Source organism: Mya arenaria, chromosome 9 (assembly GCF_026914265.1).
Source record: "Mya arenaria isolate MELC-2E11 chromosome 9, ASM2691426v1".
NCBI lineage: Eukaryota > Metazoa > Mollusca > Bivalvia > Myida > Myidae > Mya > Mya arenaria.
In genome coordinates this window covers 21,120,309-21,147,399 of record NC_069130.1, presented here as the reverse complement: position 1 = coordinate 21,147,399, position 27,091 = coordinate 21,120,309, and the positions used below count along the sequence as shown (strand labels likewise).

The window sequence follows — 27,091 nt, the reverse complement described above, 5'->3', positions numbered from 1 at the left end:
AGACCGTTTTACTCGAATAGGAAACGAACATATTCACTTGATCCCATTTATTTGTACATACAAATATTTCTCTACATAATATTATGATAAATATTACTTCATGTAAAATCATCTGAAAAACATCTTAATTACGCTTACAAACTCCCTAATAAATACTGCAAACTTGTACTGCTTTAATAACCAGTTTGTTTGTGGAAAAGGAATTTAATACCAAACAGGGTTAAGGGGCTTAAACCCCTTTAATAGTGTTTCTTGAGTTCTTTATTTCACTTTAAGGTACTTTCTACTTTTTGTGATGCAAATTATCGAGCAAAAAAAGCAATTTCCACAACCGTACAAAAGTCTAAAACTAAAAGCTCTTAATCCTGAACCCCAGATGCCCTATATATTAAAGTGACACTTTTATTCGAAAGCAATACAAACATATGTATAACAAACATTGATTTTGAGTGACAAATCTTTAACTACTTACTAAATAATACATTAAATGAAAACATGAATCACTGATAACAACATTGTAACCATGTATTTAATATCTGAAAACGCAAAAATATTAAATGATTGGTGAGTGCTAAAAGATTTACTGTGATCTACTATCGTTTCGTAAGGTAGAAATACCATGTTTTATGCCCCTTTCTTTAAAATTGAACTAAGTCTTTTCATAAAAACATTGTTTTTGGTATATTAAAACAATTGTATTAATAGTGGTACAATTTATTTGGGAGTAAGAGTGCATCTTTCACAATTATGCAATAACCATCTGCAAATAATAAACATTTATTTATATATAAGTACATTTATAAAAAATACAACCTCTAAGATTAACCTTAAATATTTCTTTTTTTTAAAAATCAACAAAAGTTAATAATAAGTTAAATGCCTTGACAAAATATTTCACAACAAATGAACATAACTGATAGGTAAAAAACAATAACAGATGTTACCCCTAAAAAACATTATAACAAGTGTGTATATTTTTATATGTATATAATTTACTGCAGTTCCAAACAATGTTAGAAACAAATCTCCAAGAAATGCAAGAATACATTTAAGAAAAATTTCTCCAAAAATACATTTAAGAAAATATCATCAATAATAAAACAACACACTAGAATCCCCATTCCAGCAAATAAATGAATATAAAAATATATAATTCGTGAAAATTAATATAACAAGCTTATATATTGCTATTCAAAAATATGTCTGAAAATATCATCTAGATTTATTAAACCCTCCAATACAAATCCTTTTCCAGCAAAACAATGTGTAAACATATGAAATATGTAATCAATTTTATAACATCCTGGTATAATATCATGCTTGACACCCCAGGTATTCATAGCATGTACATTAACATTCACCTTGTCCTTTGTTCAGATGAAATTTGACGTTTATAACGTATAACACGCAAAGAGTTATGACATCATTGTTTTTTTAATATTGCGTTCCTATTGGATTAGCGCAACGTCATTTAACTAATGATATACAAAGTAACAAAATATCAGCTATTTTTTTATACAAACGTGTGTTGTCGGTTACATTTCTTTCAGAGAAATACTCAATTGATGAAGAAACTGCTAATTTTTAATCGTAATGAATAATTATATAAATGTAAATAATTATATAAATGTAAATATATGTATTGGTCGCATTTTTTTGCGTTTATGCTGTATGAACGCAGTAGGGCAAGCAAGTAAATGGCCAAGAAGTGCTGCCTACAGCGTTCAGAGAGCATAACGCATGTTAAAATGTGAACAATCCTTAAATGATACCCTGAGCAAATTGGCTAGCTTCGTAAAGCATTTCCGACCATTGAAATAGCCTACAATAATCTCCTTTGTGAAGAGCTAACTACAAATTTGACAAAATATCTAATGTCTTGGCTAAAACGATCAATCAGCCATTACAAAACAACAGTCATTATTTGCATAAAATCATGCAATCGTCACCACACTTTAAGCTTTGTTTTAATTTTTTTATCGAATACATTGAGTGGTACCTTATGGTACTTCAACGCAAACCCATAATAAAAAAGGGCCATAATTTGCATTACATTCAACCTAAACCTGCCTTACAGAAGAAAAGACGTATGGAAAAGCTTATATAAATTATCATTCCAATGCATCGACTGGTTACTGAGATTTAGCCTTCACAGAAACTTGCATGCACTCTTAATCCAAGGTGCAGCACAGAGGGCGACAGCAATGCCAGAGTGAGTAGAAAAGCTATCATTCTTCTTCAACTAGTTGAACCTCATCTAGATCATGTAAAAGATTGGTTTGTATTCGACATGCCTCTGTGAGTTCCAGATGATTACATCACATTGACACATTCTAAAAATAGGATGTCATTATTCAAAGAAGATCTTCTGCATCCTCCTCATCAATTGTACTCAAAAGCTTGGCTTTTGTCTGGTCATCTCCATCTCGCTTGTCCGGATTACGGATGACATCACACACAACGGTCAGAAGGTACACGACTATGCCTAAAAATAGGGAGCAAATTTTGAGCTTCGGATCACATCACACAGAATAGTCAAAACGTACATCACAATACCAGAAAAAGAGTAGAACTATGATTCATCAGGGACAATTGTTTGATGAAAGTTTGATGTAAGTTTGTTTTTGGTGAGTGTATAATTTGTGTATGCGATGTTAATATGTTTGTGTCTATAGTTAATTTTCGTTTGTGTCATTGTGTTTCTAATCATCGATTCATTTTTTTAATTTTCGACTACTGGGCTTGTCCCTGTATTTTTAATTGTATGATTAATGTAAAGATATATTTTTCAACAATATAACAACATGCATGTCTGATAAGCTGCATCTAACGGTAAATATCAATATGCATTTAAAAGCTCTAGATATTCCATTTGAATAATTATTTTAGGAACAAAGAAAGTAATTAGTTTAAGGCCATTTCATCCTTCGTATAGTAGTATGTTTTAAAATAAAGTGCAACTTCTCAATTAATTTCACGATGGTATTCAAATGTGCAACTTATACTAAGTCAATCTTGAATATAGTAATACAACATTGACTTCATGTGCTGTATTTGTCCGTTATTTATATCACTTAATGATTACGCAATCAGACTAGCTACAGCCTTGTAAGACCCAACTATGACCAATATTAAATACCAACCAAGATCTAAGCTTTAATACTTTTGAGGGAAAAGGTGAACATGTCTTTATTAACGCACTCTAAAAACATTCACAAACCGAGGCAAACAAGTTTACAGAACGGATTCTATAAATATTAGCAAATGGATGAACACAATTTTTCAAAACAATGCACAATATTAAAATATTTACCAATGGATGCACACATTTTTTTTTCAAAACAATGTTCAATATAAAAATGTTTACAAATGGATGCACACAAAACTATGTGCAATATAGCATTCGGAGCTCCTCGGCCATTTTTTCAAAAACAACCTCGGATGTATATGGACGGTTTACATACTTAAAAAGTGGTACGTTTAAGTCCGCTGCAAATAGATCGCGTAGTAATCTTATTTAGTAGTTAAAATTTATGGGTTAACTCTTGGGAATCGTAATTATGTTTGCAATAATACACTTCACTGGCAATCAATTTAAACTGAGAGCAATGAATACAACTCTTAAACACTACATTTAATTAATGCTTTTATTCAAAAAAAATACGGACTACTTCAACAGATATACCGGCATACATCCGAGGTTGTTTTTAAAAAAATGGCCGAGGAGTTCCGAATGGCAATATAGATATATTTACCAATGGATGCACACATTTTTTTTCAAAACGATGTTCAATATAAAAATGTTTACAAATGGATGCACACAAAACTATGTGCAATATAGAAATTTTTACCAATGAATGCACACATTTTTCAAAACAATGTGCAATATAGAAATATTTACCAATGGATGCACATAATTTTTCAAAACAATGTTCAATATAGAAATATTGACCAATGGATGCACATAATTTTTCAAAACAATGTTCAATATATAAATATTTACCAATGGATGCACATAATTTTTCAAAACAATGTTCAATATAGAAATATTTACCAATGGATGCACATAATTTTTCAAAACAATGTTCAATATAGAAATATTTACCAATGGATGCACATAATTTTTCAAAACAATGTTCAATATAGAAATATTTACCAATGGATGCACATAATTTTTCAAAACAATGTTCAATATAGAAATATTTACCAATGGAGGCCAATGATGTAGAGGCAATGAGTGACCCCATGTCGACAGCCGAGACGAGCATCAGTAGGTTGAAGAACATAGACGCTGCGGGCAGGAAGGGCATCAATGGCACCTAGAAAATGAGCAAACATTTTTACTAGATGAACAATTATTTATAATTAGGCCTTCCTTATCAAAGTGTTCATTTGCGGTACCCAAACTACCCAGCAAAATCGTACCAACTCTAAAAAACAATATATCCGTCCGGAGTGTCAATATTTTTTCTCTGTCTGTTGTCTACAGAGGGGCGTTAGTAGTCAAAAGTTGCATACTACAAGAAAATTAAATAACAAACTCTACCTCCCTACTTCCCTCTCCGAAAGTTATTGTATGGTAACTGCAAACAAATTATTATTTTTTTAATATTGGCCTTATATGTACTTTATATTTTGGGAAAAACAATTATATTATATATATTATTGTTTTACTTCTTTAGTTTCTTTACACATAAATAAATTAAAAGCAAAAAGGATGATTAACTGCATAGCAAGAACATAGTATGAAGACAGCTTTAATTACTCTGTAATACTACACTTTTGACAACAACCGTCAGATATTCATCATAATTAGCGAGACACTACCAAACTGAGCCGAATTGTTATAGCTATCACAAACTACGATGGTAAAACCATCCCTTGGATTTTTTTCGTAAGGATCAAAAGAAGTGTACTTATATTGCACCAACTTAACCACGATGTTTTCATCACGTAATAGTAAAATGACATGAAGTAAATTAATAAAGATTTAGAATGAGTAGATTGAGCATAGCGAACGAGCTCTTCTTAATCATAAATATCTTATTTCAGGTCATCTTACTGACTTTGAATACAACCTCGTTTGCTGATTGTCAACGCAAAATCAGACGCAGAGTGTGTGTGCCGGATGAGTGGCAGTAGGCGGACATTGAAACACCCGCGAAAGTTGAATTTCTTATTGGAATAAGTCTAGTACTAAATGATCGCCGATTTGCAATTTCATTGGCTTATAATTTAGGTTGTATTCTAAAATTGGATTCAATACCCGAGAGTGACCCTAAATAGGTCATTGTATCTGTGGCCGATTTCCATTGAAAGAAACGATAAAGACTTAGTGATAACTATTAATTTATATTTTATCTTACCTGAAAAGCATTAATGTCTGCAGCTGGTTGTTCTTTTCTGCGGAGAAGTATCAGGATAGTGAATACTGCACTTCCAAGGGCCACAACTGGAATAATGTCCCCTGAGTGTCCTTGGACTAAATTATTTCCCCTTTTTACGATAAATATGGATAGAGCGAATAGGCACAGGTACATGGTGAGTACGAGGAATTTTACTGAAGAAAGTAGTACCAACATACAATTTACGATATCAGATTTTGATCGTAGTGGAACTTTGCATAGCTTCGCTTCGCTGTCGTCAGTAACTTTGTACCGCAAAATGATCAAGTACGCTGCAAATATTGAATATTGCACAAACGTATAGAGCACCATGAAACCAATCAAATTTGAGAGATCTATCGTCAGAACTAAAATGATTGTGATTGGTCCAAATATTATTACTGGACCAATAGGAACCTTCGTTGTACTGCTGACTCGTCCGAGGAACTTAAACAAGAGTCCATCAGTCGCCATTGAGTATGTCAATCTTTGTACGGTATAAAGTTCTAAAATGCACAAGTTGGTGAGTGCTAATATTGGTCCGATCTCAACTATATATTTTGCCCACGTGACATGATGGTAGCTAAACGCCGCCGGAAATGGGGCACTAGTGTCAATTGCTGTGTATGGAATCATTAATGTAAAAGAGAACGCCACATTAATATATAGAAAGGTAACTATCACCAAAGATATCACAATTGAGCGAGGCACATTTTTCTTCGGATTAATCGTCTCCTCAGCCGAGTACCCTAAAACTTCGTAGCCTTGGAACGCGTAGAAACACGCAGTAGAGGCCTTCAAAACGCCATTTAATCCATTCGCGAAGAATCCACCTTCATGTTTGGTCCAGTTGTCTAAATCGGCGTACACAAACCCAATAATCGAAATAAAAATCAGCATACTTCCAGAAACTATGGTAAGCAGTAAATTGATCGTTGTTGACATATTAACTCCTACTGAAGCCAATATCATGATGAGTATTATGATTGATATTGCAGGAATGTCCGGATAATCCGGCCGGGGTGAACTCCCTGTCCAGTTTCCGATGTGTTCGAGCGTGTAGTTTCTGATTGAGTGTTCAAAGAGCGAGTCGACATAGCCGCTCCAGCCACGCGAGGCTAGGGACAGTGCTGCAGTGGTACCTATGGGAAGACAATACATAGTATTACGTTGTAACGATGTAAACACTAAGGCCTACAAAACAAAACAAGGTATGTTTCTGGTTAAAGCAAAACAGAGCCTCGAAATTATTCTTCGAAGTTATTTTTATTTTAGGTCAGATCAACATTTATATCTATAGACTCCCTTTTTACATCTACTAGGTCACTCGGTATACTAGAAGTGCAGCTCATAATAAAGACCAGCCTATCTCCAAATGTCTCATACATGTGTGTGTACTGGGCTCCTGTGATATGTTTCTTGATCATATCTGATAGAAGTCCAGCCAACAATGAAGACCAGCGACTCTACAACTGTCTCATTCAAGTACATATAATAGGCCCTTACTTTATTGTTCTTGATGCTATTCAGGAAGGCCAGCCCCTCCCCAACTGTCTTATTCATGAAATACAATGGGCCCTTGTTTTAGAGTTTCTTGATAATATCGTATGAAAGAGTTTCAGTTAACAAGGAAGGCAAGCCCCTTACTAACTTTCTCATTTATGTGTAATGGGCCCTTGTTTTACGAGTTCGTGATCTTACCTATGAAAAAATTCTCGCCAATAATGGAGGCCAGCTTTAACCTGACTGTCTCATACATTTGTTTGTACAAGGCCCCTGATTTTAGGTTGAAAGATCTTATTTATGGTAGAGATCCAGCCAACAAAAAAGGCCAGCTTTAATCAGACTTTCTCCTAAATATCTTTGAACAGGGCCCCTGTCTTAAGAGTGAAAGATCTTACCTATGATAGAGATCCAGCCAACAAAAAAGGCCAGCTTTAATCAGACTGTCTCCTACATATCTTTGAACAGGGCCCCTGTCTTAAGAGTGAAAGATCTTACCTATGATAGAAGTCCAGCCAACAAAAAGGCCAGCTTTAATCAGACTGTCTCCTATATATCTTTGAACAGGGCCCCTGTCTTAAGATTGAAAGATCTTACCTATGATAGAAGTCCAGCCAACAAGGAAGGCCAGTCCCTCTCCAACAGTCTCATACATGTATGTGTATTGGGCACCCGTCTTGGGGTTCTTGGCAGCATACTCGGCGAAACACAGGCCATTCAACAATGTCACAAGAAAGCCAATCAGGAATGCCACAATCACAGAGGGACCTGTAAATTAATTGACAAATACAATATGTACTTCTAGTTAATTCATTACACTGCTAGTTCTTATTCAAAATCAATACATACACTCACAGAGGGACCTGTAAATTAATTGACAAATACAATATGTACTTCTAGTTAATTTATTACACTGCTAGTTCTTATTCAAAATCAATACATACACTCACAGAGGGACCTGTAAATTAATTGACAAATACAATATGTACTTCTAGTTAATTTATTACACTGCTAGTTCTTATTCAAAATCAATACATACACTCACAGAGGGACCTGTAAATTAATTGACAAATACAATATGTACTTCTAGTTAATTCATTACACTGCTAGTTCTTATTCAAAATCAATACATACACTCACAGAGGGACCTGTAAATTAATTGACAAATACAATATGTACTTCTAGTTAATTTATTGCACTGCTAGTTCTTATTCAAAATCAATACATACACTCACAGAGGGACCTGTAAATTAATTGACAAATACAATATGTACTTCTAGTTAATTTATTACACTGCTAGTTCTTATTCAAAATCAATACATACACATGTATAACAAACATCGATTTTGACTGATATACCTTTAACTACTTACTAAATAATGCTTTTATGGAAAATTTTAAATACGTATAACATGATTGTAACCGTGAAATGTAATAGCAGAAAGCGCAAAAATATTAATTGATTGGTGAATGCTAAAAGATTTACTGTGTTCTACAATAGTCTCAAAGGGTAGAAATACTGTGTTTTATGCTCATTTCTTTCAAATTAAACTCGCAATCTTTCATAAGAACCATTGTTTTTGACATGTATTCATCCTTTTTGGAATATTAAAACAATATAATTAATTGTGGTAAATCTTATTTTAGAGTAAGAGTGCATCTTTAATGTATTCATATTATTATTACAGAATCATAATTATTATTTTAGCTCGATTGTATCTAGAGCTATAAGAGTTTTGATGAATACCCGCACAAATGCTGCCTTGAAACAGGAATGGTTCAATGTCGTGTTTTGGAATTAACAACATCAGTTTTTGCGTTAATATAGTTTTGTATTGTGATGTACTTTAAATGTGTTTATTTACCATTTTTACTATGTCAAGGGCCATAACGCCTGTAAGCTTGAGTGAAATGTGATGGAAATAGCAGGTGCACCACAGTCCATGCTGATTAACAATATAGATAAGTTACATAAGTGTAAATGTAGTAACAATTCCTTAGGTGCTAGACAAAGATTTTCTGACTGTTTCACTAATTCAAGGGTAACAACTCTTGTAAGACCAAGGGAAATAAGACAGAAATGACAGGAGCACAACAACCAATGCTGATTCAAATACCAATAACGAGTGTACATGTAGTCACAATACCTTTTGGATCCACATGCGACACAAACATATTCCGACCGTTTAACTAATTTAAGGACAACAATTCTTGTAAGACCAAGTAAAATGGAACATAATTGACAAGATCGCAAAAGTGCATGCTAAGTCATATCATCATAAAGTTTCATGGGTGTAGGGTACATTCTTTAGGTGCTACCTAGGAAACAAGATATTTTAAATCATTTCTTAGATAATCAAGGGCCATATAACTTGAAAAAAAATGAGAAAGAAATGAAGAAAGGTGCACAACACACCATGCTGACCATTTTTCATATTATGAATTTGCTACATGCAACAGTATTTTTTTCAAAGCCAATGTCCATGCCAATGTTTTATTAAGTCAAGGGCCATAACCCAAGTAGGCCGAGGTGAAATGTGACTAAAATAGCATATAGGCACAGCATTTATCCCATGCTGACCAATATACCTATGATGTTTCAAATGATTCTTGTGACGTGTCGGTGACGCCGCGGGATGCAACACCTATACATACGCAAGATATTAGACCTTTGGTGTGAGAAGTAGACAACTATACCATTAGACCACTCTAAACCAAATAATTTATGTCATTACAGAGAACACAATACATATTTGTTTCCACTAACTTGGACGACCCTATTTTCTTCCTACCGACCTTACACTTTTTTTATTGTTTTGTGGATTTTTTTTCTCCGTAGTGTGGATTGTTTTCTCCGTAGTGTGAATTTCCTATAAAAGTTGAGATGTTGTTTGGGCTTTACTGTTGTTTTAAAGCTACACTCTCACATATTGAAGGTTTTAACATTTTCTTTTTTCATTTTTTTGTCTTGGAACGAGCCAACTTATAACACAATACATGTAAACCAGTGCTGTAAGTCTGCTGACAAAAAATCAGATCGCATGTTTTCATATTTAAGCAACAAAATTGATGATCAATGTATTTTTCTTAAACAGTTAGTAATGTTTTAGCCATAAAACAAATTTCCGAACGGAACGGTAAATCTGTGAGAGTGCACCTTCAATACATTTTGACAAACTACATGTGATTTTGACCACTGTGAAAAACGCAATTATCTCATTCAATACCTGCTTCCTTTGTTGCTTCACCAATAAGAACGTAGATGCCAACCCCGACGGTTTTTCCAACCCCGACGAACGTGAGCCTACGGAGCCCTAGACAGCGTATAAGGCTCGTACTTGTGTCCTCTGCATTAACTTCCTTCACACGAGTCACACGTGCCCAAACTCCAGCTGTTAACAAATCAGAGTTTCTATAGTAGCATATGATGTTTTAGTATGAACTTTATTTTTGACATAAGTTTTATTGATTTGATAAATAAAGAGTCTTGGGACTTCGCATATTTGTAGCAAATGTCAAGGTCTTGTATATTATATATGTAGTGTATTGTTTGTGGAGTTTTGTGTTGTTGTTCCATGTTTCTAATTTGTGATTGTTTGTTTTTGTGTTAATGTCTTTAGCGTTTACCCTGTGCCATTAAACGGAGTTTATGTTTAAACTTTTGTCAACTGAGCTTGCTTCTGTAGTTTTTCATATAAATATTGTAAAAAACAAACATTTCTCTAGCTCAAGCTGTATGCGTATTTGATTATTAGGTGAAAGCATAAGCATATTAAATGGTGAACAAACAGGAAGGCATCAGAAACTATTCTGCCATGTTCATATTGATTAAAAGTGATCATTTCAAATAATAAAATATATTATTTCAAATAATGAAAAGCATAAGTCAATAAATCATTCAAAATGTTTCTTTTCATTTATTTGTACATAACATCAATGCAAACAAATCAAATATAAAACCCATACCTGCAATTGATTCGGTCCTACCCATGGTTTTATCTGTTGGTTATAACCGTTAGGTCTTCATCATCAGCCTAGGCAAACTCCATTTTCTGACCCTGTAATTGTAAAGGGCTTAAGGTTATTTTTCGCTATAGCATAAACAACAAGCCAATAAGGGCCTATGCTCTACTGGCATGTTTTTGGTCATTTTCAATTTGATCAATTTCAAGGGGCTATAACTCAGTCATGCATGGTTTCGAAAGGAACCGGGCTGATTTTCGAAAGGAACCATGATTAAGTCAATATCTAACTACTGTGTATTTTACCAATTTCAAATCATGCAAAATGTAGGCTATATTGTGTCCAGAAGCCATATAATTCATGGCTCATAATCTTGTCATGCAATGGCGGATATGGCTTGCGTTTGAAAGAACCATCATTAAGTAAGTTTCTAACATCCCTGTATCAGTTAGGTGAAAATTAATCAACCATCTTTAACAAAAACATTTGCCAAAACCATATATAAATACAGGTTGTCTCTCTTAAACTGTACCCTTAACAAAGGCAAGGGAGAGAAAAACAACACAAAAATGTGTTCTCTCTTATATCAGGTTGTCTCTCATAGACTGTCTTTTTACCTGGCTTCAATAGCAATACTTATAACTATATATAAAAATATAAGGGCCATAATCCAACCATGCATGGGCGGATCTTGTTTACAAAAGGAACAACTGAGCTCTCATGGATATCTAACTACTGGAAAAGTTTGATTTAGATAAAATCACAACTGAAGACTTTATCGCGTTCACAAGCAATTGTTAAGAGACAAACGCACGGACGACGGACACCGCGCAATCGCATGACCTCTTCTGGCCTTTGGCCAATAGAGCTAAAATAGTTTACTTATGTCGTGTATAGGGTAGGAAAACATCCTACAACATTATACATCATTATAAAAATGCTTTAGCTTTAACCATCCTATATGTTTCAATGCCTGACCATATTTTTGTCAAATACTTTCTGTCGGAACATCATCAGAAAGATAAGAAGTATTTTGATAAGAACACGAAGCCATTATTGGCGATTTAGTCGGAATAAGGTGTGGTTGCCGGAACAGAAACAGAAAAACAAAAGGTTTAACAATAAGATCGCCAAGCCATTACTAGCGATTCAGTCAGAATCAGGTTAGGTAGACTGTAGAAACTGGCAAATTGAATTGCCAAACACAGTTAAAGGTCATTTACTGTTCAAAATGCAGATGGTGGTGAATTTAGAATTTAGAATTATTTAAAACAAATGAATCTCCACAGAACTCCCATAATTGCTGATGATTTTCTATTTTAACAAGATCCAATCTTATGTGAAAATTCACTTCCATTTGGAAAGCAATGTAAATATCCAGAAAGCCAGTCTAAATCAAACTACAGAATATCCAAGGAAAACTGATAAAACTGATAGGAGTTAAAGCAAATACTCAAAACCATAAATCAAATGCACTTGTCCAGTTTTTAAACCAAAGATTTTTGCTTCAGTGCATTTGTCTTATATGAATTAAAATACCAAAACTAAGGTGTTTATGTGAACAAGTTAGCATTGTTACTTGATAAAGACAATATACACACACTTGCGCTGATAAATGTTGACCATTTGTTTCTGTAAAACTCAAATGACACAGTGATTTTGACTCAATTTTAATTGACTATGCATTTGCTATTTTTGCAAAGAAGGGAAATGTTCTGGTATTATAAGTTAGTCGCCATAATAAATATCATAGTTGTTGTACCTCATAGACGAATCCAAAACAATAATAACTGTGCTATTCTATATATGACTGATTTATTGTGATTCTTATATGTATTATGAACTAGGGTGTTCAATGTATGGACATACAGTTCAACGTTTTTTACTTAAGTTACGATATACATCTCATGATGGTAATCTAAACTCTCCTAAAAAAAGCCTACAAAAGCACAACTATGACAGAAGGCAAAACCCAATATTTATTAGCAGCTCTGAGTAATCAAAGTAACATTTTATTAATGGAATACCAAACAACATGTATTATTTGTATACTTTTAACTTACGGTACGTTTATTCATCAACTGTTTGATAAAACCTTTTTGTCAGTTACTGTATTATCATCAATACAAACAATTGGAAATTCTGATATAGTGTTAAATGTCAACATCTCAAAAACGTAATAAATATAAAGACATATATCAAACCAGGAAGTTCATTCCGTAGCGGTCTTGAAAGTCATGGTAATTATTTTGTAACCATATGCTCCTTTTGCCGTTTCGACTAATTCTAAACATCATTTTGAGACACGTGACTTCCGTTTTCACCAAATTTGTCAACAGTTTGATATCGTTGTTTAAATATATAAATCCATGGTATCTTCATAAAGCATTTCGAGCAAATGAGGTTTGTTGTTTTCAAATTAAAGATTGATGTTTCATTGACTTATTTTCGTTTGCTTTACTGTCTTACATTCAGTTTCGGTTTGTTATTTTACATGTTCTTGATCCATACTTATTTAGACTCTTATGCACCAGTCAATTGTAAACACGGCCCCAGGTCCGGGTGTATATCGGGGATAGCCGGGGAAATGGGCCACGTTTTTACCTTCCAGGTGCCCCCGCAGTGTCGGGTGAATACGATGGTTTTGTCTTCGCGCCAACAATAGCGGGGAATGGGCCTTACCTAGGGTCCCTGGGGTTCGAGGGCATTTTGGCGGGGATTTTACCCGGGCTTGGCTTTACCGAAACTCTTAATCCCTGCTATTCACCGGACCTGGGGGCTGGGGTTCCAATTGACTGGTGCATTACTATAAGTTAAATTTTTAACTTAGGCCAAAAAAACAACAAAAAAACACCCTTCTTGTTCGGGTCACCCGACCCTACCTACGAAATAAGTGCCAACCCTACCATTTATAAAGTCCGTTGATAAGAAAATAAAATGTTTTTTTTATTTGTTTAGCTTGTGTTTTTACATATGGTTTCAAAACCTTTAAAGCTGTACTCTCACAGATTGAACGTTTTGACAACTTTGTTTTTTTTGTCTTGGAACGGGCTAATTTATGCGAAAATGCATGTAAACCATTCATGTAAGAATGCTGACAAAAAAATAGTCACATATTTTTCTATTTAAGTTAAATAATTGATTTTTTATGCATTTTTCTTAAACCGTTAGTAACGCTTTAAGCCATAAAACATTAGTTTTCGAAATGAAATATGAAAATCTGCGATCTAATATTTGGTCAGCAGTCTTTTTTACTGGTTTGCACATATTTACGCAATATTTTGCTCATTCCAAGACAAAAAAGTTGTAAAAAAACGGTAAATTTTATCGTGAGAGTGCAACTTTAAAGCTTTATCCTTAAGTTTTCTTTAACGCCATTCCCCAATGATGACAATTACGTTCTCACATAAAGCCTTATAAAAAAATTAAAAAGTATATCTATCCTACCTGTTCTCCAACAAGATATATCCCTAACCATACAAATTCATATTGTTTGGCCTATGAAGAAAATGATTAAAGTGACACTCTTATTCAAAATCAATACATACACATGAATAACAAACATCAATTTTGACTGAAGTTTTAACTACTTACTAAATAATGCATTTGTGAAAAATATTAATTTCTGATAACAAGATTGTAATTGTGTTTTTAATAGCTGAATGCAAAAAAAATATTAAATGGTTGGTGAATGCTAAAATATTTACTAAGGTCAACTATCGACTCATTAGGTAGAAATACCTTGTTTTATGCTGATTACTTTCAAATTAAACTCGGAATCCTTCATAAGAACCATTGTTTTCAACATGCATTCATCCTTTTGGAATAATTAAACAATACTATGCGGTAAATCTTATTTGGGAGTAAGAGAGCATCTTTAATGCCCAAAGCTGAATTCTAGAGATCTAACGATGTATGTACAAAGATATTGTATATACATGTATGCCAGAAAATTATGAAATTATGAAATCATGCGAGTAGATACAATGAAAAGTAGAGGTGATTTAAAATAAATATTGTCAAAAATGAGGAAACTTTCACTAAGTTGAATTTTTTCATTAAGATGTTTAAAATTTATGAATAATTGCCCAGATAAGGTTAGTTTTCCCAATGTTTGTCTTTCGATCTTTAATAATGTTTGGCTGTCAAATTTTAATTATTTTAAAATCACATGTTCTAATCAGTCTTGATTGTTTGCATGTTACAATATACAGCACAGACCCCAGTTGACCTTGACAAGAGAGTCGAAGAATGAAGACAGAGTTTGGTTGAATGTCAAATACAGCTCATGTAATGTAAGTATTGGTTTGATTCTTTTTGTAATAATATCAAGAACAGTAACTGATATACTCAATGGAGCCACTGGAACCAAGGGTTTTAAGTCGAGCTCGTTTGCGGTGAGCTGTCACAATGGATGTTATGTGTATATCAGTGCGTCTGTACACTCTGAACCTGGTCCAGGCTGCATTTTTACCATTAATAATAGAATTTAAAAAAAATGCCATGAAGATTCACCATGACAATGTTGGCGTATAGCGCACAAGACACAGGCTTTACCTTAAATTTCAAGATTTCCCTGTATGTTGAAAGGATGAAGGTCAAGGTCATACTTAGAGGTCAAAGATTGAAATGATTACTGTTAATAGGACTGAACCTTCTCCGGGCCTTATCTTTACCATGCATTATAGCATTTTCTAGAAAGTTGAAAGTTGTGTTCATCATGATGCGGCGGCATGCCGCTCACAAGTCCAAATTTTGTACATCAAAGGTCAAGATCACTCATGTCAAATTGAGTCCTGTCAGTTGGATTGTACCAAGTCCCGTCTGCATCTTAACCATGCATCATAGGAATCTCAAGTAGCTGGGCACATATGTTATCCATTTTGAGACAGTGTGTTAGGTATAGACTCGGGCCTGTAGCGCATAGGTCAAGGTCACACTTGCAGGTCAAAATGAGTTGTGTTCATAGGCCAGTAGCTTGTCCGAGCCACATCTTAACAATTATTGGATTTCCTAAGAAGTAAGAACACATGGTCACCATTATGAGGTTGTGTGTCACAAGCAAATCCCAGGTATGTACTTGAAATGTCAAGGTCACAAAAAATAAAGGTTCATTTGTTGAGATTTTTCTCTATTTTATTTGAAAATAGAGGAGCACCTCTATAATCAGACCTTCACATCTAAATTAGATAAAGGTGCTCCTCTAAATTACACCCAGTTCCACCACTATTTTATTTATAACAACTAGTAGAATGTAACCAACTTGTATGTCATATAAACAGCATAATTACGGTGTCTGCTTTCTATTCAACACCTTGTGACTCTGTGTTGCACTTGCATTGAAGAGCAACATGTTTGGATCAAAGGTTCTTTTGATGGGCTCGACATGTCGATTGTTGGGGTGTAGCAATTTTAGCTTTAAGAATGTACAACTACATGCATGTATATAGTGTTTTCATTATATGTTGTTGTTTTTAGTACTCATAAAATATGTTTTATGTTTCATTACATGGTAAAATAGAATGCACACATATTATTTTATTAATTTCAGGACAGCTTCATTCTTAACATCTGTCGAGAGTTGCATACTCAAATGTGTACAACTTCCTGATAAATCGCACTAAACAGCTAGTGTATTCAAAGACATTGCTCACTATTTTGGGGAAGTACATGTACTTATTAAATATTGTTAAGCAAATAGAGTATATCAAAATAGAAATACATGTATTAACATTCACTCGACAAACAGTAAGGAATAATGGCTGAACCGAAGGAGGTCATTACAGAACGAATATTTAAGACGAATTTTGCAAACAGCAAAACGTACAATGTCCCAGGTGATTGGCCCCATGAAACATATCTGGTCAGCAAAGTGGATATAAAGAAAAAACATAGATTAATTGCTCTGACAGATGTTAAAGTATTTCAGAACATTTGGGGTTCAGGACTTCATGCTCATTATAGGTTTTTTCAGTATTTAGAGCAAAATATTTTGAAAAACAAGACCGATGATACACTATTCGTTGATGTGGAAATATTTCCCAGTTATTCCCCCTGTCATACATGTGCAAAATCTATGGTAAATTTCATTACGCGCATGAGAGATAGAAACATATCTGTAACCCTTACAGTCCATATTGGAACATTCTTCAAAATATATGATGCAAATCATACCACACAACCACACGTCGTCGGTTTGATGGAGCTAATTTGCACTCCTCGTGTGGAGCTGAAAACATTCAATGGACAAAAAGACTGGGAACGGTTTTTGGAAATTGCTGAACTTCCCTCAGAATGGATTCATCACGCGCAGACAAACCTACGAGTTTTGCGCGAGAATAATGACAGTTTGATTTTAGATAGGCTGAAAATAAACGCAAATGCAACGAGACTTCAAGAACAGCAAGCTACTTCTATAGACTTTGATGTTCATTTGCAAGCATTGTCTTTGAGCAAGGAAACGTCGGATCAATACCTGAGGTGCAATGATTGCAAAATAACACTTTGTGAATGTCACAGGCAGAATCTACAGTTACAGGGTTTTTTCACAGGCTTAGGGACAGGGGTCCTAGCCCTCTACTACAAGGGAAAAATAGCACTTGAAATCCTTTTAAGGGAATGAATTTTCCGAGGATTGTCTTATCATTGTAAAAAACTGATTGATTTCTAAGAAATGTACACAAAGGAAGACACAATTATGTAACAAACCATTGTCCTTTGATGACATTAATCTGTGAAAAGACACTAGAAATAACTTTGACAAACTCTTGATAGTGTAAAATAAATCTAATACAGGATTTCAAATCAATTTAACATTGGCCTCCCCCACCCTTTACTTACTTTACTTACTCTTTGTGTGATATCATGTACTATGATTGTTCATGGCTACATATTACGTTACTTAAAGTGTATTGTACGCCTATACGTGTAGTGTACACCTTGGTTTCATTCAATAAAGAGTAATGGCGATTGTTAAAGTCTACTGGCATTTTAAGTGCAAACGTGCATGTTCTTGACATACACAAAAAACTTCATCACAAACACAAAACTTAACCGATAAAAAAAACACCGGACAACGCTTCCTTCGATTTGCATTATAAAACACAGCTCTCGTCATTACGAATCACTGCGTATGAGTTCATGTCATTCGGAACTCCATGACCATTTTCTGTCCAAAAAAAAACCCTCGGATGTTTGCCTGTACATCGGTAGAAATAGTTAGTAAAATTTCGAATTATAATATTAATTAAATGTAATGTTTTAACATGCATTTGAATATCATTAATTAAATGTAATGTTTTAACTTGTATTTGTATATATCTGAGTTTAAATCGATGTTCAGTGAAGTGTAGTATTGCAAACATAAGATTCCCAGAGTCTAAATAAAAAATCAGCATGCACAGGGCTTGGATGCAATTTTAAGGATGTCATTTCCAAAATGACGTTATTTACCCATATGTGCCACGCTTTTCTATAAAACCAAGTTAACTGCCATTTTCTTTTCTTTTCTTTTAATGCAATTAAAATAGAAAAAAAAATAGTTTTACCAGTGTTAGATGTCAATTTATTTCACCTTATGAAACCCAAAAATAAATAGTTCACTCATTGCTAAGTATTGCCATCCTACACTGAAACAATCAATTAAATTTTATATCATACATGTTTTGTTATTTTCTTTCAATTATACTTTATATATATATCATGCATGTTTTGTTATCTTCTTTCAATTATACTTTATATCATACATGTATTGTTGTTTTCTTTCATAAGTATTCTTACTGTAGTAAACAGGTGTACAGATATAATTGCAATTAGTAATAAAGCTCAAAGGTTCAGTCTGTCGGATTTGATTTCATACAAAATGAAACTTGAACTTGAACTATCTAATAGCAATTGTAAGTCTAGAGCAGTGTTGTCAACCAATAGAATGTTAGTCATTTATTAAAAATAACTTATTGTATTTTGAATTAATGATTGGAAAAATGAATTCATGCAAAGTGATGTCAATGCTAACTTTCTTTTTGGAATAATAAGGATTTTGCACTGATTTTTCTCAAGCAATCAATAACATTTCTGGTCATCATTTGTCATACTGAAAGGGACTATTTCATGGTTTGTAAAGTGAACTCATTTTTTATTACGAAACGAAGTGTGGCTTATCATTAGGAGTGTTAAAACTAAGATACTGATAAAAACAGATACAATAAGGACTTCCCAACAAGGACTCATAGGAAGCTGATGGAAATGTTAACATTTAATGAATACATTGGTAGCATCACGTGATACTGTTGATCGACCAATCAAGATACAGAATTTCGTTGAATCACGTTACTAGTGTTCTTCAAAATCTTGGACTTCAAAGACAATATTTGAGCATGTACATGTATCCACAGTGATATGATGGGAATGAACTCCTGCTTTGGTGTCATTTGACCTGTACAAAATTTAGTGACATTTAACCTAAAATATATATATAAAAAAAATCAGATTTATCAAAGGGGTCACTCTTACCAGCAGTTCATTCCCATCAAATCACTGAGCATGTATCAACATTTATCTTGACATTACCAATTAGTGTACACCACTGCAGCAAACAAAAAATGGTTAATGGATAATGGGTAATGGATACTTATGATATAAGTGTTTTCAGATGCACAACCGGAAACATATTTAATTCCAAAAACATGAGGGAGTCACTTTAAGACATGGACTCGAAATCATGGTACGAAATAAATGGGTACGAAACTCATTCAATTAAAGAAGAAAACGCCTTAATGATTTAAATCAACTTATTTGAGGCTACTGACGTTGACGTTATTGTAGTTTAGCAAAGTATCATACCCAATATCCAAATACCGATCACATAATTGTCAGCTCAGCTCCCATTTATTTGTTATGAATACGTGTACAACTTTGTTGTTGTTTTAAAGTAAGCACGAAAGGTAGCAGACAACATCTTTTAAGCTGAATGTGCACATATTGGTAGTGCTCGTTACATTAAAATACCAAAGGCCTCCTACTTTCTTAAAAGTGTGATCGAATTATTTTTATTTGTGTTTCACCATATTTAAACAGAGTAAAGAAAACATACATACAACGCTGATTGGTGATTTTTTTTCACAGAGAAACCTTAGAGATGTGTTTTGATCATTATCTGGGTGTAGTATATTAGTATTAGTGTTATTGGTCCATGCCATTATATACGAACTTGGAGTAGGATACTATTGGTACCAGCTAGTAAGCACACCTTTTTATTTAATTATTTCTAATTGTATGTATAATGTCGATTATAACTTTATTTTTCTAGTTACCTTCAGTCAAATATATATAGTTGATAAATCAATTTGAATGGAGCTCGAGTATCGGAGTACTAAGCTAGCTCATATTCCGACGACGTAGAATAAGGCCAATCGGAACATCTCGGCAGCTTTACACCGGTAACAACGTTACGTTTTTGATGGAAGGGCAAATAACACCAATTCGGAAGTGCCTTCTGGTTTTTACATGCCTTATTACTTTTAATTGACACATGACAGTAAATAAATGCATGGTTATATACCTCCGACCTCAGACGAGTGGCTACTTTCCATATTTCTATATATTTCCATATGTCTAAGTCTGGAAACTGAATGTAACGTTTGTTATTTCAAAATCAGGCTGAACGTCATTTTCACCGTATTGTCTGTACACCTATACCGAAGTTGATCGCTTTATCGGATATATAGTGGTTACTTTCAACTGATATTATTTTTCTTCTAAGTTAAATTATTTAGTTTCTAACGTTGTTTAATGGTACGAGGGATGATCCAAAATAAACAGGACTGGCGTACACATAACAAGAGTTGTTAAGTGTAACAATATGTATACCGTTTTTACCCGCTAAGTATTTTCTATCGTTTCATGTTAATGCCGAATGTGTTTGTATTGCCATTTTCTCTAAACTGCCCCTTTAAATACCATGGTAACGCACACCCGACATACACATATGTACTTAATATTGAAAACCCGCCAAAACGTCATTTGAAATATTTGGGACATCATGTGCAAGTTGACTTCATTCGTAAGTATATGTACTCAAGATTTACAAATCTACATAGTACATATAGATAATTGTGGACATTGATACCGGGCCTTTCGATAACGGGATTTCTTTCTTTTCGGGCACCGGGTTTTAGCACCACTTCAAATATAACAAAACTGTTGTCTGTTGCATGTCACCTTAGTTTTGACATTTCCTTGTCAACAAAATAAAAATATGGTATAATTCAATCATTTGTTCTTAAATATTAGACAACGTGTATCTAATAAGCATATCTGTTTTTTCTGTTGTACTCAAACGACAAATATTTCTATCAATAGTATTTAAAACATTTTGTTGTATCTGCACATCCAGGATACTTCGGATAGTTATTTCGGATAAACTCATACACTGATATACATGTTTAATAATATTAATCGTCTAAAGTCTAAACAATTATGCACCAGTCAATTGTAACCACGCCCCCCAGGTCCGGGGAATAGTGGGGACTTTGACTTTCGGAACTAATAGTCAATATATTGTAAACATGTATATAGGAATAGTGTGTTGGTAAGAACCAACTGCCCGGTAAGGTCAGTAAGTCGAGCATCACGCTAGTTTTCTCACTACCAGATTCATGAGCAGGGTTTCCGCCAGGAATTTCCTAAGGCATGTCGGAAGGGAGGGCTGTCCCCTCCCGATGTCGATTTTTTTTTATTTTCGTATCCAAAATGGTGCAATTTCGTATCCAAAATGGTGCATTTTAAACAAGTTTACAGTTATGTTCCTATGATTTAGAATTACCAACTAAAGTCCGATTAACATTAAAATTATTTGTGAAAAGGTTTAATGGTTTCTCTTCCTTAATTATTGGTATTTCTCAAGTTTTCCGACAATACAATATCGACGATATTGATCGAATCATGTTTCGTTTAGTTCGGGTATTATTTATATTGACACCGTTGACGTCACATCAAAACGTGTAAAGCACGCTGCATGCTGGAACACAAAAGAGCCTGGAGCAAAGCGACTGCTCGTGTAGCAGTATTTAAAGCTGCAACAGCTAATATTTTTAAGGCCGGGTTGGCTAAATAATAACTTAATGTGTAATGTGTATTTTCAGATTTATTTATCTTTTTTCTAAATAAATTAAAAGAACGATGAAATAATCAAAGTTTAATAATAAGCAAAAAAAAATATAACTTTACACTTTTAAACTAAAGACGGGAACGCGACTCAATTAATTATGACGACATAGCATAACCCTTGTTTATAATAACACAGATATCTTAACACGGTTCTTAATTATAATTTAATAATTGGTTAACAAACGGACTCGGGATTAAGAAACAAAATAAAACGACACATGATTTATGTTACCGAAATCAATTAACACTTATTGTTTACTTTGCGTTCATAGATGATTATAGGGATGAAGGTCGCAATTACGACGGTGGTGTTTTTCACACATTCCTATTCTGATAAAGAATAGGAGGAGTTTGGTTAATTGGCCTTCATGCTGTCGTCGATCCTGAATGGCTGATACAAATGTCATAATAGTCCCGACACGCCTTCTGGCTGTCAGTGAACCGTTGCAACCGTTGTAATCGCAACAAAATCGTGTATTGTCAAAACTGATGATTGTTTTGATAAGGATTGTCGCTACGCGGATTAAAGCATGTCGGCATAATTAATGCGTGTCGGTAATAGGCCTTGCCAGCGGAAGGCAAGTCCGGCCCGACAAGCCATAAAGGGCTGGCGGAAACCCTGATGAGGAGCACACCCTGTGCGCAACCTCCTCCCCTAAAATCATCCAAGTTTACTTTTTATTTCAATATAGGAGAAAAAAAGTAAAAAAAATACAACAAAAATGCACCATTTTTGACTTGAGATTGTTAAAATTTTCTTGGGGGAGTGTCCCTAAACACCCCTGCCAACACTTTAAACCAAATAAATTTTGGTTCTTAGGGAGGTGAGAAAGTTAAAATGTTATGCCCTTAAGTACGCTCCCTCTAATATCAAAATCTGGTCACGCCCCTGGTTCTAGCGGTTGTAGGTTCGAGTCCCACACTTTGTCTGGGCTATTATTTTTTATGTTCAATTTCAGGTTGAAGTGACAACCCTGTAATTTATTGAAGCTTTGAGCAATATGATTCTTGTTCAAACATTTCATCTGTCTTTATCAAGAAGTCTGGGCTATAATGTGAGGTGTGAGTGATGTCTTCCCCTTCCCCAACTCCAGTTAGGGCCATCTATGGCTTCGTCCTCTACCTCTCAGCATATGTTGCATTTGGTATGTATTTAATTATAGAACTATAAGTTGGGAGCCGGACAATACATCCAATGTAAAAAAAAATCCATGCTATTTTTGACTACATGTTACGATGTAGATGGACAAAAGATCCAACATCATTTTGACAGGGTGGACAAAAAATCCCATATTAGTTTGCCACCTTAGACATGAGAATCTGTCTAAATGATTTGGGATGTTTTGTCCAAGTTATGTTACACTAATGCAATAGGAGAAAAAATATCTTATGGTTGTATTACACTGAAAACAAGGAATGTCCTGTAATAAAATTAGTTATGTATTCAACTAGCCAATACCTACAAAATGTAACTGATACCTATTATGATAGAATTATTTTGTTTTCAATGGATCTGGGGGTATTTTGCTTCAATTGCTAATGTAATTATTATTGTGTTTTTTTTTTGTTTCAGTGGCTTATCGATGGCCTCACTTCCAAATGTCGAAGCTACAAAATCCCAAGTTTTCAGTAGCAATGTTTTTAGTATTTATTTCTGGTAATTTGATCACATTTTTTTTTTTTTATAAAATGCTGAAGGTACAATTTTTACAGTTACAATTTCAGAAGGTTCGGCATTTTTGCTTCTCTGTGAGATGTCCAATTATTGCTCGACATTTTGATCACATAATACAACACTATTTTCTCATTGGACTATTGTCTCGGCATTTTGCAGTTAGATGCAGCTCGCCTTAATGATTTTAATAATGTAAAAATTCCAAAAGGGAAAAAATGCAGCTTTGGCATGTTGAAGTGAGGCCACCGTTATGTGATATGGGTTTATTTTGTTTCAGTAGCTTACGTAATTATTATTTTGGTGTTTTTTTGTTTCAGTGGCTTATGTGATATGGGCATATTTCCCAGAGAGCTGGCTGGAAGCTATCGGGTTTTCCTATTTACCACAGAAGTAAGTTTATTCACTTTGAAAGTAACTTATAATAAGTGTATTTCTCTTTAATACTGACACAATTCAATACAGTGAATCATATACCAACCATTTAAAGTTAAAACTGTGAAGTGTTTTGTAATGTGTATCTGTTAGAGAAATGTTTATATTTATTAACTTTTGTACAGAGTCAAGATAGAATTCATTTTGTTTTAGTATTAATGTAAGTAGAAAAAAGCATGTAATAGCATAGTCACACACAATGACAAATTCTTTATTAAAGGCTCTGCTTTTATTGATTACATAGCAACATTATCAGATGTAAAAAATAATGTTTAGTGAATTTGTGGGTTCATTTTCTAATACCTGTCATTTCAATAAAGATAGAAGTTTATTTTATTCGTAAATCAGAATTATCTTAGTGTCATTTTTTTGTTATTTCCTACATCTTTTAGTGAGTTGAAATGAAGCCATAAATAAAAATGAAGTTGAGTTAATAAAAATAATCAATGTGTGACCTTTATACAGATTTAATATTATAGATCTACAACTTAAAGCCTATAAAAAAAACAATCCCCAGTGGTATACCTTATTTTGACTTTTGACTGTGCCTTTCTGAACATTATACCTTTAATGTGCAACATTCATTAAAATAGTTTTCTGAGATACTAGTCGTGGAATCTAACTTGTCTTGTAAACAGAGATTTTAGGCCCGTTCATATACCAAAACGCAAGTCTGTAGTATATTTTATCTCGACAGATATTGGGCAGTGGCTGTACCATGCTATCTGTGTGTGCTGTGGCTGCTGGCGTACCCAGCCTGGTTTGGATATATTCACCTCTGCACACCACCCGTGGACTCACTTCTTTATGTCACAGGTAAGCAAGACCACGATGAAACTGGCTGCTGTAGTCTTTCTATGATTTATAAGGTGCAAAACTCATCTTATTGTGGGGTTGTGAGATATACGGCAGAACACAAATGTACACATAAAAGTTCTATGAATTGAAAGTTAAGAATGATGTCATTAACAATGTTGTTAGATTTAACAAAGTTCTTAACAATCTGACTCATGTGTTATAATTGTAAAAACAATATTTCAGTCTATGAAGCCTAGAACTTTTTCTAATATCACTTGTTTCTGACCCAGAAGCTAGTTAAATAAATTGGCATTGATTGCCCTCCTGCCAGTACCCTGGCATATAGTAGAGGTATTGTGACTAAAGATGTTCATACATAAAAGTGTCTCATAATACCAATTGGCTGTCACTTACTTGAGAGGGGTGACATTATAATAAACAAACACTTAACCTCTATGATTGTTGCCATGTTATTCCTCCATCATTTTTATTATGCAGATGAGTTTGCAAACCCTGCCAATGAAGACCCAGTACCAGCGAACAGTACTCCACAAATATCAGACCTTTCAGTCTCACAAGTTAATAGACAACTGTACTTGTGATGTGGTAGTATGCATCTGACACGACATTAATTGTTACTGATATTTTACACAGTATGAGGCAGTGATATAATACTTGAGGTGTGAGCAATATGTGAACTAGAGAACAGTGAGGAACATGTAAACCAGAACATAAGGCCAGTGAAACTGATGAAACAGAGCATGAAGTGTGAGAAACCTGTGAACCAGAGAACAAGATGTGAGGAATCCGTTAACCAAAGAAAAATGTGAAAGGAACCAGAGAACAAGGTGTGAGGAATTGGACAAAGTGAGAGGTATGGGTAAAGTTGTGGCACCAATGAGCTAGAAAACAAAGTGGAGGAACTGGTAAAACATAGATAGAGGTGTGAGGAGATGGCGAACCTGAGAACATAATGGGGTGCTGCAGTCAAGAAAAAATTAGCAAACTGATACTATATCTATACATTTACATGGACTCATCCATGTACATAAACTAATGGATATTTTAACCTTTATTGAATATATTGGAACCATCACGTGATAATGTCAGTCAACCAATTGCGCTACAGCCTTTTGCTGAAAAGTCTTTTTAAATCATTGACTTCAAAGACAATATAAAAAGAGCATAATTTGTTTTTTATATGAACAGTTGTTGAAGGGTCCAAACAGTCAGTATCTTAGGCTTAACACTCCTAATGATTTGCCACACTTTATTTCATAATATATTTTTTCCTGTAAAAAGTGCTACCAAAAGTGGGCAGGGTGCAGCTACCTTCTAAAACTCTTCTGCTTAAACCCTATTTATTAATACAGAAATGCAGATGATATTCAAAATCTGAAAGACCTATTAAAACTTTTATGATATGATCAAATGTTCCTAAACTTGCAACACTATTTGATGTAAATGGTTATTTAAGTGTCTCTGTATATTATGGTTGTGCCAATAACATATGTTTGAAAATTTGTCACTCAACCATAACTCATTGTTGACCATGCATATTATGTCTTTCCTTGATGACTAGGGTAATATGTTTTACAACAATAATAAAAAGATACCAATTTAAAAATGTTGTCTGTTTAACTTCTCCATAACCATGACCATGGTTGCCAGTATCATTCAGAGTTAGTGAACTTTTGTTTCCGATTTAATTGCATATAATATTTTATTATAAAACAACCTGGTACGGCCACCTATTAGCAGGCTATTAGTAATTATGAATTTCTGAAAATAGCATATATATAGTCAAAATGTAGGTCACTATGTCAAATGCTAAATATTATTTTATATGGGTATCACTCCAAATGTCACGTTGTTTTCAGAGCCTTCATGGTACTTGCTTCATGAAACTTGCTCATCTTTATAAAAATCAACGTCAAGTTGACAAACATAATACGTCAAAATACTTTTCTTTGTATTTAAAGTGTAGTGCAAAGTTTGATGTGGGTTATGAAAAATAAAACGTAAGTCAATAGGTGTAATACAAGAAAATAATGTTGACACAAAAGAAAATACTTCTTTATTGGGTGTGCTCAATTATGAGTCATGCCGACTTGAAATTAGGTCACTAGCTCAAATGTTACCACAACAGAAAACACTTTTAATTGAATGT

At 34.0% G+C, this 27,091-nt stretch overlaps 2 protein-coding genes and 1 long non-coding RNA gene across 6 annotated transcripts; 2 read left to right on the top strand and 1 right to left on the bottom strand.

Annotated features, from left to right (window-relative positions):
• Window positions 1–42: 42 nt before the first annotated feature.
• Window positions 43–19,818, bottom strand: LOC128246802 (cationic amino acid transporter 4-like). Of its 4 annotated transcripts, none has more exons than XM_052965247.1 (7): window positions 19,692–19,818; window positions 10,854–10,945; window positions 10,115–10,279; window positions 7,485–7,655; window positions 5,367–6,526; window positions 4,208–4,319; window positions 43–2,485 (listed from the first exon to the last, which is right to left on the bottom strand). In XM_052965247.1, the coding sequence occupies exons 2-7, from the start codon at window positions 10,876–10,878 to the stop codon at window positions 2,355–2,357; spliced, it is 1,764 nt and encodes a 587-aa protein (XP_052821207.1). In that variant the 5' UTR covers window positions 10,879–10,945; window positions 19,692–19,818; the 3' UTR covers window positions 43–2,354. The 4 variants fall into 4 exon arrangements, with proteins under 4 accessions (XP_052821207.1, XP_052821209.1, XP_052821211.1 ...); XM_052965249.1 differs by lacking the exon at window positions 19,692–19,818 and adding an exon at window positions 19,419–19,668; XM_052965251.1 differs by lacking the exon at window positions 19,692–19,818 and adding an exon at window positions 13,055–13,100.
• On the top strand, window positions 13,147–18,594 carry LOC128246809 (uncharacterized). The gene is made up of 3 exons (XR_008263365.1): window positions 13,147–13,253; window positions 15,065–15,145; window positions 16,402–18,594. It is a non-coding gene; the product is annotated as an uncharacterized LOC128246809 (long non-coding RNA).
• Window positions 19,819–21,043: 1,225 nt separating the features above from the next.
• Window positions 21,044–26,542, top strand: LOC128203224 (phosphatidylinositol N-acetylglucosaminyltransferase subunit P-like). The gene is made up of 5 exons (XM_052904534.1): window positions 21,044–21,108; window positions 22,976–23,161; window positions 24,009–24,081; window positions 24,821–24,939; window positions 25,420–26,542. The coding sequence occupies exons 2-5, from the start codon at window positions 23,086–23,088 to the stop codon at window positions 25,521–25,523; spliced, it is 372 nt and encodes a 123-aa protein (XP_052760494.1). The 5' UTR covers window positions 21,044–21,108; window positions 22,976–23,085; the 3' UTR covers window positions 25,524–26,542.
• Window positions 26,543–27,091: the final 549 nt, after the last annotated feature.